This window comes from Sturnira hondurensis, unplaced genomic scaffold (assembly GCF_014824575.4).
Source record: "Sturnira hondurensis isolate 20B ecotype Veracruz unplaced genomic scaffold, ASM1482457v3 Scaffold0025251, whole genome shotgun sequence".
Taxonomy (NCBI): domain Eukaryota; kingdom Metazoa; phylum Chordata; class Mammalia; order Chiroptera; family Phyllostomidae; genus Sturnira; species Sturnira hondurensis.
Window position 1 is genome coordinate 369907 of NW_028097882.1, and position 20372 is coordinate 390278.

Here is a 20372-nt window from a genome sequence, read left to right on the forward strand (position 1 = left end):
CTGCACTGTAACATTGTTTCATATCTTTGAAAGACTGGCTTAAGCGGGGCTTCCTCTCCTGAGTAGCCAGCTTTAGACCTCACTGCTCCCATCCCACAGTCTGTTCCAACTTGTGGCTTGATTTTAAGTTTGCTGTTGACTTCCTTATCTGGGAGTCAAGGAAGTTGATTTCCTTGATTGGAAATGTAAAATTTTAAGGTAGACATGGGAGTTTTAAGGTTATCATTCTTTGTTACACTTTTGCTTCTTGAGTCTTACTTATCAAATATTTCTTCCTCTGAGGTGAATATTTTCTCAAAATTCTTTCTCAAAGTTTTAAATACTTAGGTTTTACATAAAGGTCTTTACTCTGACACGTTTTTTTAAAGTACAAAGTATGAAGAAAGAAATATAATTTTATTTTCCCTGATATGGATTGTCAACTTTTTCAGTGCCATTTTTTCAGTACTATTTTTATATTCTTTTTACTCTAGTCCAACCATTCTTACCATTTGTAAGGGCATATTCCTTATTATATTAAATTCCCATGTGAGTTTATGCACAATGCCCATTTTCTTTCCTATTTCATTGGTCTTTTTCGGCCACCCCTACACCAACACTATGCTGTTTGGCGATCCCTACACCAACACTCTTAGTCTCGCTGTCTGGTGAGGAACACCTGGCAACTGTACAAGCTTAGTTCTCTTTAGGGTTTGTACGTAGGTCTAGCTCATCTACAAATGGCACACACTAATTTGTATACCAAATTAGTATGTGTGATATAATTAATTAGTGTATATAAATGAATAACAAGGTATACATGAATAAACCTATATTTTTCTGTTTCTGTCATTACCTGATTTTGATTAAGGTTATTTGGACTTCATAAAATGAATTGGGAAACTATAAAACATTTCGATTAGGTGTATTTATTCCTTTGGACTTGTTATGGCCTAGTGCTTTCTTGTGGGGGGGATCATGATGAATGATTTGATTTCTTTAATGTAATAGTTCTTAGGTTTCTAAAAAATTCCTCCTTGAGCTATTTTTGGTAGTTTGTGTTTTTCTATAAAATTGTTCTTGTCTACATTTTCAAATTAATTGGTATATTAGTTTACTATCATTGCTGCAACAAATTACCACAGACTTAGTGGATTAAAACAACACAAACTTACTACCTTACAGTTCTGAAGGTCAGAAGTCTAACATGAGCAAGCAGGGCCTCTTCCGATGTCTGTAGATTGCCGTCATTACTTGGCTCATAGCTCTACTTGAGTTTAACCCTCCCTCCCGCCTTTCCCTGTGACTTGAAGGACCCACAGGGAGCACGCATGATACTCTCCCACCTCAAAATCTTTAACCACATCTGCGAAGGCCCTTTTGCCATTTTCACGGGTGTTAGGAGGTAGGATATGGACATCTTTTGGAGGGCCATTATTCTATGAACACATATTTTTATTGTATTTTATCCCCTCTCTCTAGGTGTTGCTCCCCCCCATTTCAAAATGTGTTTATTTCTTTCATTATCACATTCTCTCTCTTAATCAACTTGTATGATATTTGTCTACTTCAAAAACTACACCCTCACAGCAGGAGTGCGGGGTTTATCATAAAGCCTGGAAAGTCATGGTCAGCCATGCTGAGAATTTTGTTCTAGTTAATTTCCCCTATCTATCATTGCCCACTGCTTCATCAAACAAAGCTACTTTCATTGTGCTCTGAAGGGTTCTAAGGAATCCCTGGCAGGGCGCTCCCTAGCTCAGCGTTGGTGGACACTGAGCATCCTCTCTCTGCCTCCCAGTCTCCAACTGCTCACTCTCTGAGACTGAAACCTCCGAGCTTCCTTCCCCTCCTGAACACCTAGGGGGGTGACCGCCTCACTTCGCCACCGCTGGGGCCCCAAGCCTGAGCATGCGCACTGGCCGCAGCGGACGGGGAGCGAGCCACCCGGTCTCTCCTTTTTCAACTCCGGGACCGGTCGGGCGGGTTCCGACATCTAGGGAATTAAGGTGTCCCGCCCATCCCTAGCCCAGAGCAGCGCAGGATCCGCGCCTCCGCCCTTTTTTCCTTTCTGCTTCCAGCTCCTGCAGTGAAAGCCGCTACAAAGGCCTTGAATGAGCCGTGTGTGGGATTACTGAGTCGTAAACCACAAGGGGATCCAATCGCCCCCAAACCCAGCATCTGTCGGCGGAGGAAGAGGAGAGGAGAAGGCAGGGAGCTGAGCGCTCCCTGTCGCCGGCGCGCGCAGCGGCTGCAGCGGCGGGGAGAGGCCGGGCCGCCTCCCCCTTCCCGGCCATGCACCGCCTCGCCCGCGGCGGTTCCAGGCACCACGCTCTCCGCCCGGGCTGCGCTCGCCGTGGCCACAACCAGCTCCTGCGGCCGCCCGCTCCGTCCACGGAGGGGCGGTGCCCGCCCTCCCCACCCCCGCCACCGATTTCTGCGCGGCTGGGACTCGCGCCGCCCCATGTCAACTTCGAGCAGGAGAAGCAACTTTGACGGTAGCTGCGGGTTTCGAACCCCGCTTCTCCTGGGCAGCAGTAGCCTCACAAGTCGCTGGGTTTAGCGGGGGCAGGAGTTTCCAGGGCGCATCTGCGCTGCATCTGGCTGTTTTGCAACCTGTTTCCAGCGAACCGGGAACGGGCTTGCAGCTCCTCAGTCATCAGGAGGGGAACTTCTTTCCCCTTAGTTCACCTCGGCTCGCTACTGGATAAAGCGGTATCGGAAGGATGTAAATAGGCAGGGCAACCGTTACCAAGAAGGCAATCACCCAAAGGCTGGGAGGAGCGTGGGGCTTCGTCCGGGCTTCTCCCAGTTGCAACATTTAATCAACAGTCAGGTGTTGCTTGCAACTTTTCAAGGTCAGCCACCGCGAGCGAAGAGTCTCTTTCCGAACCTTGGGGATACGCAGCGCTCGCGTTGGGTTGGGCTGGGAAATGCACAGGACGCCAGTGGATGGTAGAGCGGGAGGGTTGTGACCCCAGGACCCATCCCCCAACCTCCCCGCAATCTCCCGTCCCCCGCTGCCGGGGCGGGGGTGAGTGACATGTGTCTAACTCTCAGCAGTAACTTGGGCAGCAGGTGTCGGTCCTAAACAGGAGCCGCGGCTGCCGGGTGCGCCGTCACGGAGCCATGCGGGCCCCGGGCGCGCCTTTCGCCCGCACCTCGCGGCTGCTGCCGCTGCTGCTGCTCTTGCTCGAGGTTTCTGTCTCCGCCGCCCTCGGGTCCGCCCCTGCGCCCGGGAACAAAACTTGTCTGGGGGAAAGCTGTTCATCTGCACCCAACCGGCTTCGCAGCAGGGACGCCTGGGGACCGGTTAATTCTGCAGGAGAAGACCTTCTGCTAACGCGTGAGCCCGGGGAGAGGGAGCGGGAAGCAGCGGTCCGTGTGGCGTCCTCGTGGGACCTACCCGCGGCCCAGGGTGGTGACCCAGGTGCTGGCAGATGGGCGGAGGCGTCGGCAGCCGAGCCCTCGGGACCTCCAGCCCGGCCGCCTGGCGCCTGGAGGTGGAAAGTTGCTCGGGATCCGGAGCCCCCTGGAACTTTGGGGAGAGGGAACCCCATGGCTCTCCAACTCTTCCTTCAGACCTCAGAGGAAAAGGAGAAGGGTCCGAGAGGCGCTGGCATTTCCGGGCGCAGCCAGGAGCCGAGTGTGAAGGCGGAACCCGGTGCCAGCGACCTTTATTACCGGCCAAGGAGAACCGGGAACCACCACGGTTCCCGTCATGACCCCCTGGGACCCAAGACGGTCAGTGGACCATCGGGGCACGAAGGGCGGATGATTGCACCCCCCGGAAGGGCGCTGGCCCACAATGGGTCCTCGGGTGAAGAGGTCCACGAACGCGGGGACCCCCGCCGGGGAAACAGCACGAACCGGCGTTTGCGACTGAAGAACCCCTTCTACCCGCTGACCCAGGAGTCGTACGGAGCCTATGCGGTCATGTGTTTGTCGGTGGTGATCTTTGGAACTGGCATCATTGGCAACCTGGCGGTGATGTGCATAGTGTGTCATAACTACTACATGCGGAGCATCTCCAACTCCCTCTTGGCCAACTTGGCCTTCTGGGACTTCCTCATCATCTTCTTTTGCCTTCCACTCGTCATCTTTCACGAGCTGACGAAGAAGTGGCTGCTGGAGGACTTCTCCTGCAAGATTGTGCCCTACATCGAGGTAATGCCTTCCAGGTGGTCTCAAGCTACTGGCCTTACCCATTTCCAGGATTTACAGCATCGGAGCTGCTGCTCCACGCACCCACCTGGCTGCTGAACCCCTTTAAATCCTTTCACTTTTTCCCTCCTTTATTTCTCGTGCCAGTTATTTACACATCTATCTGTCTATCTTTCTATCTGTCTGAGAGGGGTAACTTTGTTCGCTCACCTTCAAACTCATCTGCTCCCAGATTGTGCAATACTTATGATCTCATGTGTAGAATTATTTAGATTTAAAATTTATCTCTCTGAATATGGTATCACATATATTTCTGAGTTGGCACCTAGAAGAGATTCTAGACTTAATAAATGGCCAGTCCACAGTTGTCATTATCAGAACCAACAAGAAAAAAAAATGGTCGTTTCTCTACTAGATTTCTAGGCTCCAACATGATTTTTCTCCCGAAAAGATTATTGCATATTTAAAAAAATATCAAAATAGGAGTAATATTTTATTTAATAAAGGAATATGCCTTTCTTTGTCAGTTGGCCTCGTGATATATTAATAACCTCCTAAATTAGTTTGTGTCTTTGGCTGTCTGCCCTGTGTCCCATCTAAATTCTCCTGTAATTTCTTGTTTCTTTCAGTTTCCTTCTCAATTTCTTAACAAAATTATTTTTCTTGTATGAATGAGCTCAAGCAAAAATGACACTTTGGCCAACCAGACACAGAATGTATTTAATGTTCTCAAAGTATATATGTTTGCCATTCGTGAAGGTATAGGGGATTGGCTATTTTAGGGGATTAACACTGAGACTAGAAAATTTCTTGACTAGGGGCAAGTAATAGATTCTAACTTTAAGAAACAAAAATCTTTCTGAGTAAAATTTGACTGTTTTATCCTAAAGCTAGTGTCCTGCACCGTGATTATGGGAGTTGGAATTTGCTCTTTAAATGGCCTCTCTTCAAACACCAGCTCTTGGAAGGAGCCCAAGGGCTTTGTTGCCAGTTGTGTTTTTAGCCAGCTGGCCCTTGATTACCTCCATTCATAGTGCCTGTTTCATTTATGGAAGCAAAAGAAGGGAAACTGTAAATATTCCTGAGCTCCTGATCCTGTCTGGCACCAGGGCCGGTGACACCATGTTCAATGTTGTTGCAGGGCCTAAAGCTAGGGGATAAGTAAACAGAAAACAGTACCTATTTAGAAAGACCAAGGCAAGAGACAGTAAATAAGACCCTCTGTTAACCTGGCAGGGATCAGATGCAGAATCATTCCATGCTTGCTAAATCAGCTGTTGCTACTTCACCAGGATGGAGGATTTCTCTTGTTGCCAAGCCCCAAGTAGCTTTGAAATACCTAATTTATTTGGTAGGCTGTTCAATTTTGAATTGCAGAGCAGGCGGTTGAATTTGTATTAGAGAATATGTGTCTACCATATGCCTTTTCTAGGTCAATTTCAATTTAAAATATCTTTGATTGTTTGAATAATGCAGAAGAAATTGACATATTTAAAGAAGAGACAAAAGTAAACCGTGAAGTGATCAGGAGAGTTACCCCAATGCAAGAGGAATGTATTGACTTGTCTTAAGTGTATTGGACATGTAGAAACCTTTATCATTAGGGGGAAGAAACAATAACAAAGAAAAAAAGAAGTTGAGGAAAGAAAACAATTTACCAAAATTCTTGAAAAAACTTTAAAAGAATCCCATCCAAACTCAGAAAAAAATAGAAAAAGTTGTGAGTGATGGTATTTATTATATACGGTTTTAATTTTCCTTTTCTAATTCTAAGCCATTTTTAAAAATGTGTACTGTACTTTCATTTGTATTTCATCTTCTAATTTAATTCTCTGGTCTTGTAATGTGTTTTGCTTTTTCCAGTGTTTTTAATATTTCTGAGTTATTTAAAAATTTATTCACAATTTTTATTTTTTACTTTTGTTGAGGCATAACTGACATATAACATTATATTAGTTTCAGGTGTACAACATAATGATTTGATATTTGTATACGTTGTGAAATGGCCACCACAATAAGTTTAGTTAATAACTCTTACCTTACATAGTTACGCCTTTTTTTCTTATGAGAACTTTTAAGATCAACTTTCTTAGTGGCTCTCAAATATGTGATACATTATTACCTATTTTAACCATGCTGTGCATTGCATTTGTGACTTGTTTGTTTTGTAACTGGAAGTTTGAACCTTTTGACTCCCTACATCCGTCTTTTTCACCCCACCCCCTTGTTCTGCTTCTGGTAACCATCAACCAGTTCTCTATATTTATGAACTTGTTTTTTTATTTTTTTAAGAATCCACGTATAAATGAGATTATACAGTATTTGTCATTCTGTTTGACATATTTCACTTAGCATGATGCCCTCAAGACCCATCCATGTTGTTGCAAATGGCAAGATTCTATTCTTTTTTCATGGCTGAATAATATTCCATAGCATATATGTACTACACCTTCTTTATTCATTCGTCTGTTAGTAGATACTTGGGTTGTTTCTGTATCTTGGCTATTGCAATAAATGCCGCAGTAAATATGAGGGGACACACATCTTTTTCAAGTTAGTGCTTTTGTGTTCTTTAGAGAATTTCCCAGAAGTGGAATTGCTAGATCATATGGTAGTTCTATTTTGAATTTTTTTTAGAAATCTCCACACTGTTTTCCATAGTAACCACAATTTATTTTTACTGATCTTTATACATTTTCTCTCCCATCTTCTTTTTTGCCTTCTTTTCCTTTTCTACCACGTTTATTTTATTTTCTACAATGTATTAGCATAATCTTAAGGGGGTAGTGGAATTTTGGGGAGAGGTGGGTGTGCATAGAAAAATAGAAGACATTTCTTTAGCAGAAATTACAGATCTTTGCAGTTTGCACTCAACTCTTTATTTTAATTTGTTGTTATAAGGCCTGACAAGAGTACCCTGCTTCCAGACTTTATCACCAGAAAGGGATATTTTTTAAAATCATATTTAATATTGATTTTAACAGAAATATACTAGGAACTGTTGTAGTTGATAACTTATTCCAGGATTGTGGTGCCTTTGTGGCCTAGTGATAAGTCCCATAAGGACCAAAGGCAGACAGAGTGGTAAAAAAGGAGAATAGGAGAGAAGGAAATATGGATGGATGGTAGCCATCCTTACAGATACACTATTTTAAACTGGTTTATGAGATAGTCATCAGAGAAAAACTATACTCAAAACAATATAGAGGGAGAGAGGGGGAACCAGAGAGCCAGGGAGTAGAGAGAGAGAGAGATGGAAGGGAGGTCCGGCTGGGGATTACAGTAGGAGAAAGGCAGAGGAGTTCCCTATCACACCATTCCCTTAAGGATCTACAAAAGGTTAAAGCCAAATAATTCAGGCAATGAATGTGGCAACTGAAAGGGCTCTTTGCTCATTACTTGGTGGAAGCCAACCAGAGTCAATGTATCATCTCATCCAGATCCACAGCTAAATATTTATGTTTGGATCTTAATTGGAGGCTTTGAACTATATAGACTCTTTCTTAGTTTAAAGAACGCACACCTTCGTGGTGTGTGGTAAGGGCAGAAGGCATCAGATAGTTCTAAGATAATCCCAGTTCCTACTGTATTTTTTTAAATTTTATTTTACTGGGATACAAGATTCATAAATGAAGGTGGAAAATGAATAAAGAGAATGCATCTCACCAGGGCCTCAGGACTAGGGAAGATTTGTGAAACGTCTGGAATCTCTTGTGATGAAAAGAGCCAGATTTTCCAATGGCTTTAGAAATACTGGTTTTAAACAGAATGAAACAAATGGCCCTTGCATTGCCTTAGATTGTAGTTGGCATTGACAGGTAAGGATGGTTTGGGAAGCTGCAGTTGATAGTACCACACCGGTCTGGGACTCCACACAGATGTCCCTAGCATCATCTCTACATTCAAGTGATAGCACATCTATCACAGCAGATGGTACATCTGCCTGAGTGGTGGAGTAGCCATTAGGTGTTCTAATGGACTTTTAAGTGGAAACATACAGTTTTATGAGCCATTTGAAAGTTACTAATAATATTCTCAGGGAAAACAGACTCAGTGTGTGAGAATAGTACTTAGCAAATATTTTATGACTTCCCATGAATCCCTTTGTACTCATTTCTGCATTCCCATACAAATGAAAATACTTAGCTGATAACTCCTGCAGAAAGGGAAAGAAGCTCCAGAGTGTGCTCTTCTTTAGAACTTCGTAATGGACAGCGTGTGGTGAAGTTTACTGACTTTGGGTTCCACACAAGAAATAAAAGCTTTATGACATTCAAATGTGAAGTTCGAATAATTTTCTTAACTATGGATTATATTAAGAATGCCATCCTTTCTAAAGCTTGGCAATGAGTTATAAACAGGAACATGATTTTTCTTCTCTTCTAGAAATATTAGTTGGCGTTCAGCTTTTAGGGATTACATATAAAATAGCTGCACCCAACAACTGATTAAAGAACAGTTTGAATAATTCATTTCCTATCATCCTTCTCCATATATGTCATTATTCATTCACTTATTCCCTATACATCCAGTCATCAAACATTTATTGGGCTTTTTTTCTATGATAAACACTATGTTAAAGAGTGGAAGGGGGAGGGGAAGAGCTGAAAAAATGTTCAAGATGAACACATAGATGAGTTACTGATACTAATGTTTATAAGAAAGTAAAGTAATGTTTCAGCATGTGATGGATACTACAATGAGGATTTAAAGAAGGTTTAAAAAAGATTTAAACTTGATGAAAGTTCAGAAATGGCCCTGGAATGGGTCATCGCACAACTACACTTGGTTATGACCAAAGATAGAACAGTTAAAGTAAAAAAACTGTGCTCCCTTGTTCTTTTTGAATGATATTTTTACAGTTTGTTTTCATAAATGCCATGCAGCCTAGGTCTGTGGTGAAAAGTTACGTCTATGAAAATCTTAATTCTTCCATTCTTGGTTTCCCAATCTTTCCTGAGACAGGAGATTCATAAGAATAATTGGCAAAATAATTGGATAGATAGGACAGTCCTAGACATTTCATTTAGAAGACAGAATTATTCTAACTATTCTTAACTATGTAATTATTATTTAGAATATAATGCCTGAGATAACCATCTCTGCTTTGGAATTATTAGTCCTTATTAATAATCATAATGGCATTAATTAAATCAGGTTTTAAATTTTTACTTAAATGACTGGCTGATGTAGCATTGTAATAACAGTACATTAAATTGAGTCCCTTCCTTCTGAAAATCTCAATGGACATACCTATTGTACAATTTGACCTTAGAGAACCTAGGAAGAAAGGCTAACAAGAGAGGTACTGTAGACCCTACTACTGAGTAGGGTGAAGGGAAGCACAAGGAATGCTTTTCCAAAGATCCTAATATTTTTTTAAGCACAAAGAGTGAGGACTTACCCTGAGTTCCTGAGAGCTGCCTAAGTATCTGGTTGTGTCAACAAAGCATCCTTGAACAGTGAGAAGTAACCAAATATATCTGCAGAAACAAAATAGACCTGAACATATATGTCTACCCAAGGCTGAGTAGGTGTGGGTCTACCTTGTCCTTTGCTCTTACGAAGCTTGGACCTTGATAGAATGTTTCCCCTTTAATAGCCCTTCCTGTGTGCTGTAGCCAGACTCCACAGTGTCAAACTGGATGCATGGGGACCTGTGTCTGGGGTGTGGACTGTGGGGAGGTGGATGGATGGGCTTCTATGTGGTGAGGTTTGTCCCTGGCACTGCACTTCTACTCCCATCCCCAGGGTCCCTCCTGTCATTTTCCCAAGAATGGACCTGCCAACAACATACCATAATTAACTCAACATTGTTGCCAAGACTAACTCTTAAGTATCCTAATTAGAATGATATTCTTAGTGCCAGAAGAGATTATGTCATCCAACATTTCAAGGTGGAGTGGAGAAAAAGGATTGCGGCAACCTCAAATATGGGGTCTTTCCATTGGCAAAGTGGGTATAGATACTTTCCATAAAACACAGGATGTAATCACAGTGCCAGACTTATTTCTGAAACAGAATATTTTGTTTGTGAATTTATGATAGTTTCCAGTGTCCTTTGTCAGCACATTTGAGTGGTCGTAGCATTAACGAGGCCAAGGCCATTATTTGACTGCTCTCTGGAATGAGTCATTTTCATTACATCTATGACTGTACTTAGGGCCGCCATTTTTACACCCCTCCTCATCATTCTCTACCTTCTGCCTTTCCTTCTAGCTTTACTGTCTTCTCCTTGGGTCAAACCTTTCCTGTGCAGGAAAAACATCCTGTTAACTAATTCACAGCAAGATGTGAGATTTAGAGATATTTACTTTTTGCCAGAGGACTAAATGAGAAAGAGTGTTACTTCCTTTACAGACCACCAAGGAAATTTACAGAGAAATTTTGTCTTAAAATGTGGTTTCTCAGTGTCATTCAAATCATAATTACCCAAGTGCACATGGAAGAGGCCAACTCCAACTTTGTTTTCATGTAGGTTGGCCATCATGCAAATCAGTGTCCTTAGACACAGGGAAAAGAGGTAACCATTTGATACTATGCTTTAGAAATTCACTAGAATCCCGAGGTAAAAAAAAAAAAAAGAAACAGGAAGTCTAAGTAACTTGAAGGTTGATTAGAAACATCATAATGATATCAAGCCTTGAAAACTGTACTGTGGTTTGGGAGAAATACTGTGTTTTGAAATGAATTTCTAATTATTGACAATGATTATGCAACACATAACTTTCTTAAAAATCTGTTGATTCCAATAGACAGCTTTTCCATCTTAGGACAAATGATGTTAATGATTGTTTTTCTACTATGCAAGAAATACACTGTGTTACAAAAGTCAGAAGTCACAACTGGTGAAAAACCTTATGTCAAGGTGAGACTATAAAGGTAAAGAAAGATTTATAGTCAAGACAAATTTGGGGATGGTATATTGGCTTTTAAATAGTCTCAGTTGTTTTTATAATAATTATGAGCATGTTATCAAGCTTATGCAAGAGAGAGGAGGGTGGAGAATGAGGCGTAATGAGAGTTAATACCTTCAAAATATTTCCCCCCACGACATTGGGAATCATGTATAGATGAAATAGGTTGGGCACAATTAAAATAAATGGACATTTATGACATGTGGGTGTAGGAGATTAAATCTCAGTGATACTGCTAGAGGTGAGAAGCTTCTCTCTGCCCGTGGAAGAGTGGCCGGGAAGAGCTCTGTCTGTTGGGAGATGTGTGCGTGCCTGCGGGGTGCGGCGCACCTCTCCCACTCACTCTGTTCTGGTTTGGAAACACTGATGGAAGTGGGTCACCGCTGTAGCATCATGATTTGCATGCATTCTGAAATGAAGTCTTTGATACAGGCCATCTGGTTCATATCTGTCTGATAAACAGTGGCTCTGATAAACATGGCGTCCCCAAGAGTGCTCAAAGAAGTGTCTTTTCCAGAGGAAGTTGCCCTGAAGTGCTGAAAGGAATAGGATTGTGGAAAATGCAGGAGGAAGCCAAAGGCAGACAAGCTCAAGCCATTTAGAGTTTTCAAAGGAAAACTCTACCCGGTGCTTCTCCTGCTATTTTCTCAATTGTTAGGCCTGTAACCACAGACTCATAATAGATAATCATTCATGGCCCAAATGAATGGGTTTTCTTAACAATAATGCCCTTGTTTGGTTACTTGTAAACAAAGGATGGGACAGAAATAAATGCACTTAAACATCTTTTTGAGATAAAACACGTTAGCCTAGAGTACAGTTATCATGACTTTGGTTAGAAATTTTCCTGTTTTATAAAAATCAGTATATTCCCATCACTTTGCTGTGGTTAAAACATGTAGATTTAATTTTGTATGTTTTGCGTGGACATATATTGGTCTTTTCCCCTCCATCTGGGTTATTATTGATTTCTATGAGAAGGTTTAGTAAAAGATCCTCTTTACTTAGTTGAGAGTGGGACCTTCCGTGCTCTGTGTCCTCTCTTTCCTGGCTTCCTCTCCTTCATGTCGCTTTCCTGTCTGCAGTAAGCTTCTGTCTGAGAAACAGAACAACACCTGACACAGGATCTTCACAGGTGACTCTTTTTCACAAAGTGTCCATATGCTCTTTCTTCGTGTTTTTTGGAACGGACAGGGATTTAATGTACTGCAAAGTGAATATGGTGGCCCTGGTTTTCACAGGACGTGAAGTTTGTCTTGCGTCAGAGACTTCACCAGTGGGGAGGATGCTTGGCGCTGGAGTTGCTGCTATCCCACCTGAGGGCTCAGGTACAGACTTTTTCCTGTGCCCGTCAGGGTTTTGAAGCAGTGCTGTAGGGGCTGCAGCTGCCAGAAGCCTCCCTGCTCAGGTGCTGACTGGGCAGGGTGGAAGGAGCTTTACTACTGTGACTCTGGGAAACAAAGAGCAGAACACTGCTGTTTGCAAGAATGATTTAAGAGTCATTTCTTTTGATTCTTTTGATTTTGTAGTTTGATGCCAGTCCCCTCAAAATGCTCTGTATCTTTATGTCCCCAATAGTTAAATATTTCTACTTCCAGCTCTCCTCTGATGTTGAGTCTCAAAATGAATAGCCTTGTCTGTTAAAAGTGTTTACAGTCTGCTTTTGTGGATGTTAATTATTCCTCCCATTGCAGTTTAATTAATAAGAGATTGCATCTTACTCATTTCATCTCTCAGGATGTTGCTTCAAAGAACTAACATCTAAGCTAATGCTTAACAGCTTTACTCCCAAGAGCATATTTTATAGTGATATTGAATTTTAGCAATGAGCTATGGTCATTAAGTGTAGAAGATCCAGCATTCATGATACAGTTTTATAATTGCATATAATTGCACCATTCATCTTGGTAGAATTTCTAATGAGCTGTATGTAAACAAGTATATTTAAAAATTGTGACAGAAATCTTTTCATGTTACCCCAACATTTAGCAATTTTAATTACATGGATGTATTTCATATCAGAGTAAGTAGAAATTAGCACATCATCCATTATCCAGATGATTTTTATCAATTAATTTCTGAGGTATGCAGTTAATTCTTTACAGATGTTTAAAGCTTTCTGTAAATGATTTGGGAAAGCACTGCACAAGGAATTTGCACCTTCTGGTTCTTTCACATTTGGAAATGGAATGCAGAAGAGAATTTGGAAAACTGTCTGAAGTAAGGACAGTGCAGGCAGTAACAGCAGCAGTGAATAAGATGCCTGAGACTGGCACTGGGCTGCGGTTGCTGTGGCAACTGAGTTGTAAGCTCTCCTTGCATTTGGGGTAGCGTTTAATTTTTTCATTTTTTTAGAGGCTCCTTTGAAACTCTCCTGTAGCTCCCTTCCTGGACAGTTCGCCCTCTTTCAGCTGGATGTGGATGGCAGAGAATAGTATCAGAGAGAAGTACAACTTGAAAACAGGAAGCTGTATGCAGGAGCTTCCTGAAATTAGCCTATGAAAATTGGGAAGGTTCCTTCAATCCATGAATCATCAAGAGAACTATGGATCAGATGTGTCTGAGGTTCTGACTGAGGACTAAAGCTTTTAGGGATTTGGCTGAAGAACTGAGCACCTTCAAATAAAATACAGTGCAGAAGAGTTGCTGAGCAAAAAAGTCGGAGCACATGTAAATCCCGATGGCTTAAAATTTGTCCCAGCTTTTGTTATCATGTGAGATGAAACATACAGAACCTAGGAAACCCTGTTCTGCTTTTTGGAGCAGTGAATATCTTCTAATTAAGAGTGAATGTGCAGCACAGTGTATCACATGGAAGGACTGGCAATCTCACACACCCATCTTAATACATGTCCACCCCACCCACATGCATTTACTATTACTTCTCAAGAGATGTTTTGCAAGTGACGTGTGGTTAGGTATGCAAATACTAGCTAGCTCTTGTGATCATTGGTCCAGATTTTAAATCTGTAGATTTTAAATTTTAAATCAGGGAGACTAATTGGGGAGAAGATGCTACCCCTGGTGTGTTCGTTTTAAGTAATGACAGAAAACTGCCAAGAAAATTGATGTTTTGAACCTCTAAGAGATTGCCTCTCCTTAGAGCCATTAGCATTTTTATATCACCAAGCTATCCTTTTAATAGAAATATTATTCATAATTTAGAAAGAGTGTGCAGCATAAACCTTGTAGCTCTGTGTTTGTGGGCTGACTCAGGAGACATAGTGACAGGGAAACATACACAAAGACTTGCCTTAGCGAAGACTGTGCAGAAAGCCTCACTGGGGATGTGTGTATATTTGATAATTTGAGAATTTTTTGTTTTGTTTTACATTCTTATAGAAAAATTAATCAAAATATTTCAAAAACTCAAATTTAAATGTAAAGTTTCAAAAATCTTGAAAACAATAGTGCTATTTTCACATAATACTGTTTGATATAAGACTTTCAGAAAATGCCAAGTCCTTCTCAGATTTCCATTCAAAATGTGGCAATTGCTGACATTAAACAGTATAATCTGATCTTGGGACAATTTTAGGAATTATTCTGAGTTTTCAGCGTAAGTGCAAAATAAATTTCCATCAAGGTGAGCAACTTGTTAATTTGAAGGTTAATTTTCAAAACATGAATGTAAATACGACTATTTTCTTAATAGAAGACTTAATATAGAAGTCATAGGAAATTGATATTTCTTATACCAGTGTTTATTTAAAACTTCCTGAAGGTATTGCTCAGTGGAAGTTGTGGTTACAAACTCAGTCATGACCCCTCGTTCTGCACAGACCTAGATCTCCATTAGTCCCATTTTTTCATACAGTTACACTCCTCCATTGTATCTCATTTTCAGACTGTCTCCAATAATAGTAGAGTAGTCAGGGCATGGATACCATGTCCTTATTTTCCATATTAAAAGTAGTAGACACTGACTAGTGTGTATTGTCTAAGAAGAGGAAAGACTATTTGATGTTGGAACTCTCAGAATCCACAAGGCTTGCCGGGTACTGGTGCTGGGGGAGAGCCCAGGACTTCTCTCCGGCCCAGCGTTCTGTATGAGATTGGAAGTCAGGCTCCCTCCTGGAGCAAGGACTTACGCCACCTGGTCGTCACAGATACAGGTTATGTGGAAGTCATGGATGCTTTCTCTCCCTCTGGAACAAGAAACAACCCTTCCAAGAAAGCTGAGGAAGTCCCATGAAGATTTCCTGCTGAACAAGCAGCTGCATGGGCAGATACAGAACGTGTTCGGGATGGAACTACTGAATTATTCTTTGAGTCTGAGTCAGGGAAAATTTGATACATTAGTATACATGCTTGACAATACATGCTCTACATAATCCTGTAGATCTTCTCTTTTCTTAATTTGGATAACATTGGGCAGTTATCAGAAATTTTGCAAAAAATTATGGGAGATGTGAAATAGTGAATTCTGGGAGAAAAATTAGAACTTTACAGGTTAAAAATTCTTTTGATTCAAAGAAAATAGGGATAACCATTTACAAAAAGCTGCAAGCTTTTCATCAAAATGCAGCAAAACAGATGATCACACAGGAAGGCAGAACATTTTTCTACACTTAACTGGAGTGACAAAATTTTAAAAAATAAGGATTTAAATGGAACTTTCTTATAACAGTTACTACCATTAGAACTTGCCTGTAGCTGAGACTGGGTTGAAATAATTATCTGAAGGATTTAAGTCAGATAATTTGCTTTAAAAATAAACTTATTTTCTCTCAAAAAACAAATCCGCAAGGCAAGTTGCCGTTGTTCTGGGTAGAGTGACGGCTTGAATGTAGTACATAAACAACTCATGTTTTGAGTGCTAAACTTGTTAAACCAAAAATGGTTTCCCCGTTTTTCAACATTCTCTTCTTGTCACTTTGCCAAAGCATAACCTATACCTGTGCTTAAACATTTGCACTAGCAGAGGGAAAAGTGAGTACCTACACTCAGGTGCCTGGGCTGCAGCCCAAAGCACCCTGTCCACAAAGGGAGTTTTATTTTAGTCTCTTGTTTTTTCTTAATTCTTATGAATCTTTTACCTTCTATTCATTGTCCTTGCATATATATATATATATATATATATATATATACACACACACACACATAATGATCACATTTATTAAACATTAAATCACTCCCATTTCCCCCAAATTAGTTGAGCAAATGTGAGGTTCCCAGATGATCACTAAGAACCGTCTTCCCACTTCCGAGCTAAAAAACTGCCTTTTATTCTTTTCTCTACTTCCAGTATCTAGCAGAGTACTGTGCATAGAGTCATTATCAGTACACATGTGCCTATGTTGAATGCATGCCTATGTAGCCTATTAAAGTGTATGCACGATGTGCAATACTTTATGCATAAATTATTGAATGATAGTATGTTTACATTAGGTGCATGCATTCATATTCCTGGAAAAACCTCTGTGTGAAAAAATATGTATACATCTTTTGGGTTTGTAAGTTCCTATTTGATTTATTGAGATGTCTGGACCATATGTGTGTAAGAGTAATTTCTCTTTGAATTCAGTGCTCTCAGTATTTAGACATTCTATTTGGCTCCTTTGGGGACATATTTTTATGTTTTTTTTAATAGTCTGTTTTCTTTGATATTCCCTCATCACATATTTCTTTAAATTTCATGATCATATTTATTTCATGGTAACTGTATTTATATCTGATTCTGTAACTTGTTTCTTCTGATGTACGATCTCATAGTGGTGGATTATTCCTTTCATTGTGATTTTTAATTTTGAATCCATATCCTTCGAATTTCACGTGCGCAATTTCTTCGAGGTCTAGTTTTAAAATGCCTTCTTCCAGAGAGGTTTTATGTTCACTTGTGTGGTGCCTGGGGCAATTTTAAGTTACATTTTGGGTTTCTCTGAACCACATAGATGGTATGATTTCTGGCTCTAGTTCAGGCCCCTGGTTAGAATCTTCCCTTCGCTCTCAATTCCCCAGATCACCCAGATTCAAAGGCTAAAATCCAGACAAGTTTTTCCACTATCTCGCTTGATCAATTCTTTTCTCCTTATGCCCATAAAGATGTCACATGTGGGGCTTTCCAAATTAATAAGGGATCTTTGACCTAAGCCCCACTCATGGTGACTGCAGACTTGTTTCCTACCTCTGTGTACCTGTGTCCCCTCCTCCTTCTAACTAAAACTGACTTGGAAATCTCATCAGGATTGGCAGATGCCCCTAAGGCAACCATGCCCCATGGGGTGGGGGTGTCACTGACCTGTTTGGAATTTGTACTCTCCTTGATTTTGACCTCTGGAGAATTTTCCTTTTTTGTTTTTCATAGTTGTGTGAAAGATAATATTAAAACATTTTTATTCTCATTTAGGAAAAGTTGGATGAGATTTCTAGTCATCCAGTTTGTTGGAAACAGTAAGCCCTTGGATGTTTGCTCTGTGTTAGGTGTGCTGTTGACTCTCACACTGGAAAACATGGTCATCCTTTCACTAGTGAAAATGGGATACACTCCATTGTCCTTACTCTTTATCTAGATCGTCCACTGGCAGGCATTTTCATGGTGACTGAAATTCTTGGGGTCTCTGTGTTTTTCTCTATAATAAAGTGGTATTGGGCTAAATGATCTTTATAGATCCTTTCAGTTCTCAAATTACCATGCCTTGTTATTCCAGGAAATTACCTCTTCCTCCCTCCCCTCTCTCTCTCACTCACTCACCGATCTGTATTTATTGCTCTAATGTTTGATTTTTTTCAGCTACCACCCACAGGTGAGATTATTCATATTCTGTGTCCCTCCCACAGGTTGCTTCTCTTGGAGTCACGACCTTCACCTTATGTGCTCTGTGTATAGACCGCTTCCGGGCTGCCACCAATGTACAAATGTACTATGAGATGATCGAAAACTGTTCTTCCACAACTGCCAAACTTGCTGTCATATGGGTTGGCGCTCTACTGTTGGCTCTTCCAGAAGTTGTTCTTCGCCAGCTGAGCAAGGAGGATTTGGGCTTTGGCGGCCGTGCTCCTGCGGAGCGCTGCGTTATAAAGATCTCTCCGGATTTGCCGGACACCATCTACGTTTTAGCCCTCACCTATGATAGTGCGAGGCTCTGGTGGTATTTTGGCTGTTATTTCTGTTTGCCCACACTTTTCACCATCACCTGCTCCTTAGTGACTGCAAGGAAAATCCGCAAAGCAGAGAAAACTTGTAGCCGAGGGAATAAGCGGCAGATTCAGCTAGAAAGCCAGATGAACTGCACAGTGGTGGCTTTGACCATTTTATATGGCTTTTGCATTATTCCTGAAAATATCTGCAACATTGTTACTGCCTACATGGCTACAGGGGTTTCCCAGCAGACAGTGGACCTTCTCAATATCATCAGCCAGTTCCTGTTGTTCTTTAAGTCCTGTGTCACGCCAGTCCTTCTGTTCTGCCTGTGCAAACCCTTCAGTCGGGCCTTCATGGAGTGCTGCTGCTGTTGCTGCGATGAGTGCATTCAGAAGTCGTCCACAGTGACCAGCGATGACAATGACAATGAATATACCACAGAGCTGGAGCTCTCGCCGTTTAGCACCATACGCCGTGAAATGTCCACTTTTGCCTCTGTTGGAACTCATTGCTGAAGGACATTTGGTTTGGTTAGATTTTTTGTTTGATTTTCAGACCCTGTGAAAGTTTTTACTTCATACTTTTCCTTCCTGGGAAATAAATGCAGAAAAAGAAAGAGAAATATTAACTACTATAGAACTGATTTTGCCAATTAATATCTGTGCTTTGAAAAATGTTTATATTTAGTTATTTAAGAAGTATGAGGAAGCCAGTAGTTTTAGATCATTTTATCTAGTATGGTGCTAATGTTTTATTTGAGAAAAGTTACTGCACCTTAATTAATTGCTAATTTTCTTTCTTTTCAGAATATAATGACTGTATATTGATTATAGCCATGTGATTTGGTAGGTTATTTTATGTTTGAGTTGTGATTGAAAGTATATTGTATATAGTATAATGAGATGATTTGTAGATAAAAAATTTCACAAAGTAGCACCAAATAAATTACACTTTATTCTTTAATGTCATTGTCAATCTACTTTTAACCAATTTTCAATAAATTGTTTAATTGCCTTAAATACACAATTACTGGTTCTATGCACAATTTAAAATTGGCCTTATTATTTTATAATTTTATTTTTCTTTAAGGCAGATAATCACTGTGTTACAAAGTTTTCTTAGTATTATTTCATATGCATGACTTAGAAAACTATACTGTGTGCTAAACAGATTGTATTTTTAATATTCAGATATAGATGTAAAATTACTTCCAAATATTTATAAAATATGAGTAAATAGACAGCAGAGTAGGAAGAAACTATCTCATCTTTTTAAATTTGCCTCTGAACTAGCATGTAGAGCTACAGGTTTTCCTCTGAGGGACAATGAGCAGAATTAAGGATTGAAAAACAACACACTTGTCCCCTGATTCCCTCTGAATGCCAACCTGTGATGCACTGTGAATCTTGTGTGGAGCACTTTGAATTCTAATTTTTCTCCTTTTAAAAGATGACCTTGATTAAAGCTATGATTTAATTTCCTTAAGTAGAATGAAAGTGCAGTAGTGGAATAATAAACTATTTATATATCTTCATTAGAACATTTGAATATTCAGATGCTACCTTCAAATTTATATTCCATAAAGTTCCAGCAAAAAAACAAACTCCCTCCATTGGAATGATTCGAGCTCCTTAAGGAGCTGAAGTTGGAGCAGTTGCGTAGGGTGCCTGCCATGTGGGACACACGTCTAAGTCAGGTGGTAGAGACATTGACCTGGTGACCCAGAGACATTGTAATTCTCTGTCTTCAGGAAAGGGATATAGGGAAACATAATGTCCTGGCTGGAATCCACGCTCTGTGTTTTCTGCTTGTCAATTTTGATACCATTTGGCATAACTGATAACACCATCTTTCTTCCAGATTCTAACATGATGTTATTTAAATCATTACACTTCAGTGTTAGAAAAATACTTAACCCACATGAATCCCAGATTATGAGACTGCCCAGAATATCTCCATTTTCTCAGTCAGTACTGTTCAAAGGGATGTCTTCCCTTTCTGTCTGTATTCTAAGGGATTTGAAAGAAAATAAGAACAAGGCATCATTGTCTTCCTACAGATGGCTGTAATGTTTTGGAAAACTTATGAAGGACACCTAAGCTAAGTTTTGGCTGCTAAGAAGACTAACAATTGTGATTCCCCAGTGTGTCTCATAATATTTAGTCAATTCTATAAATAAAGAAACATTGATGGAGCACATGGCATAGAAAAAGTTCTATGCTATTACC

General features: G+C 40.6%; 1 protein-coding gene across 1 annotated transcript; it reads left to right on the forward strand.

Moving 5' to 3' along the window:
* The first annotated feature begins 1957 nt into the window (after nucleotides 1-1957).
* GPR37 (G protein-coupled receptor 37) lies at nucleotides 1958-19167 on the forward strand. The gene is made up of 2 exons (XM_037039140.1): nucleotides 1958-4146; nucleotides 17841-19167. Exons 1-2 carry the CDS (start codon nucleotides 3109-3111, stop codon nucleotides 18657-18659), a joined length of 1857 nt encoding a protein of 618 aa, XP_036895035.1. The 5' UTR covers nucleotides 1958-3108; the 3' UTR covers nucleotides 18660-19167.
* The last annotated feature ends 1205 nt before the right edge of the window (nucleotides 19168-20372 follow it).

What these genes read in the sequence shown, in the direction of transcription:
- GPR37 (XM_037039140.1), top strand. Translation starts at nt 3,109, where the DNA reads ATGCGGGCCCCGGGCGCGCCTTTCGCCCGCACCTCGCGGCTGCTGCCG. An exon ending in AGATTGTGCCCTACATCGAG is followed by an intron (nt 4,147 to 17,840) that starts GTAATGCCTTCC and finishes TCCCTCCCACAG; the next exon opens with GTTGCTTCTCTTGGAGTCAC.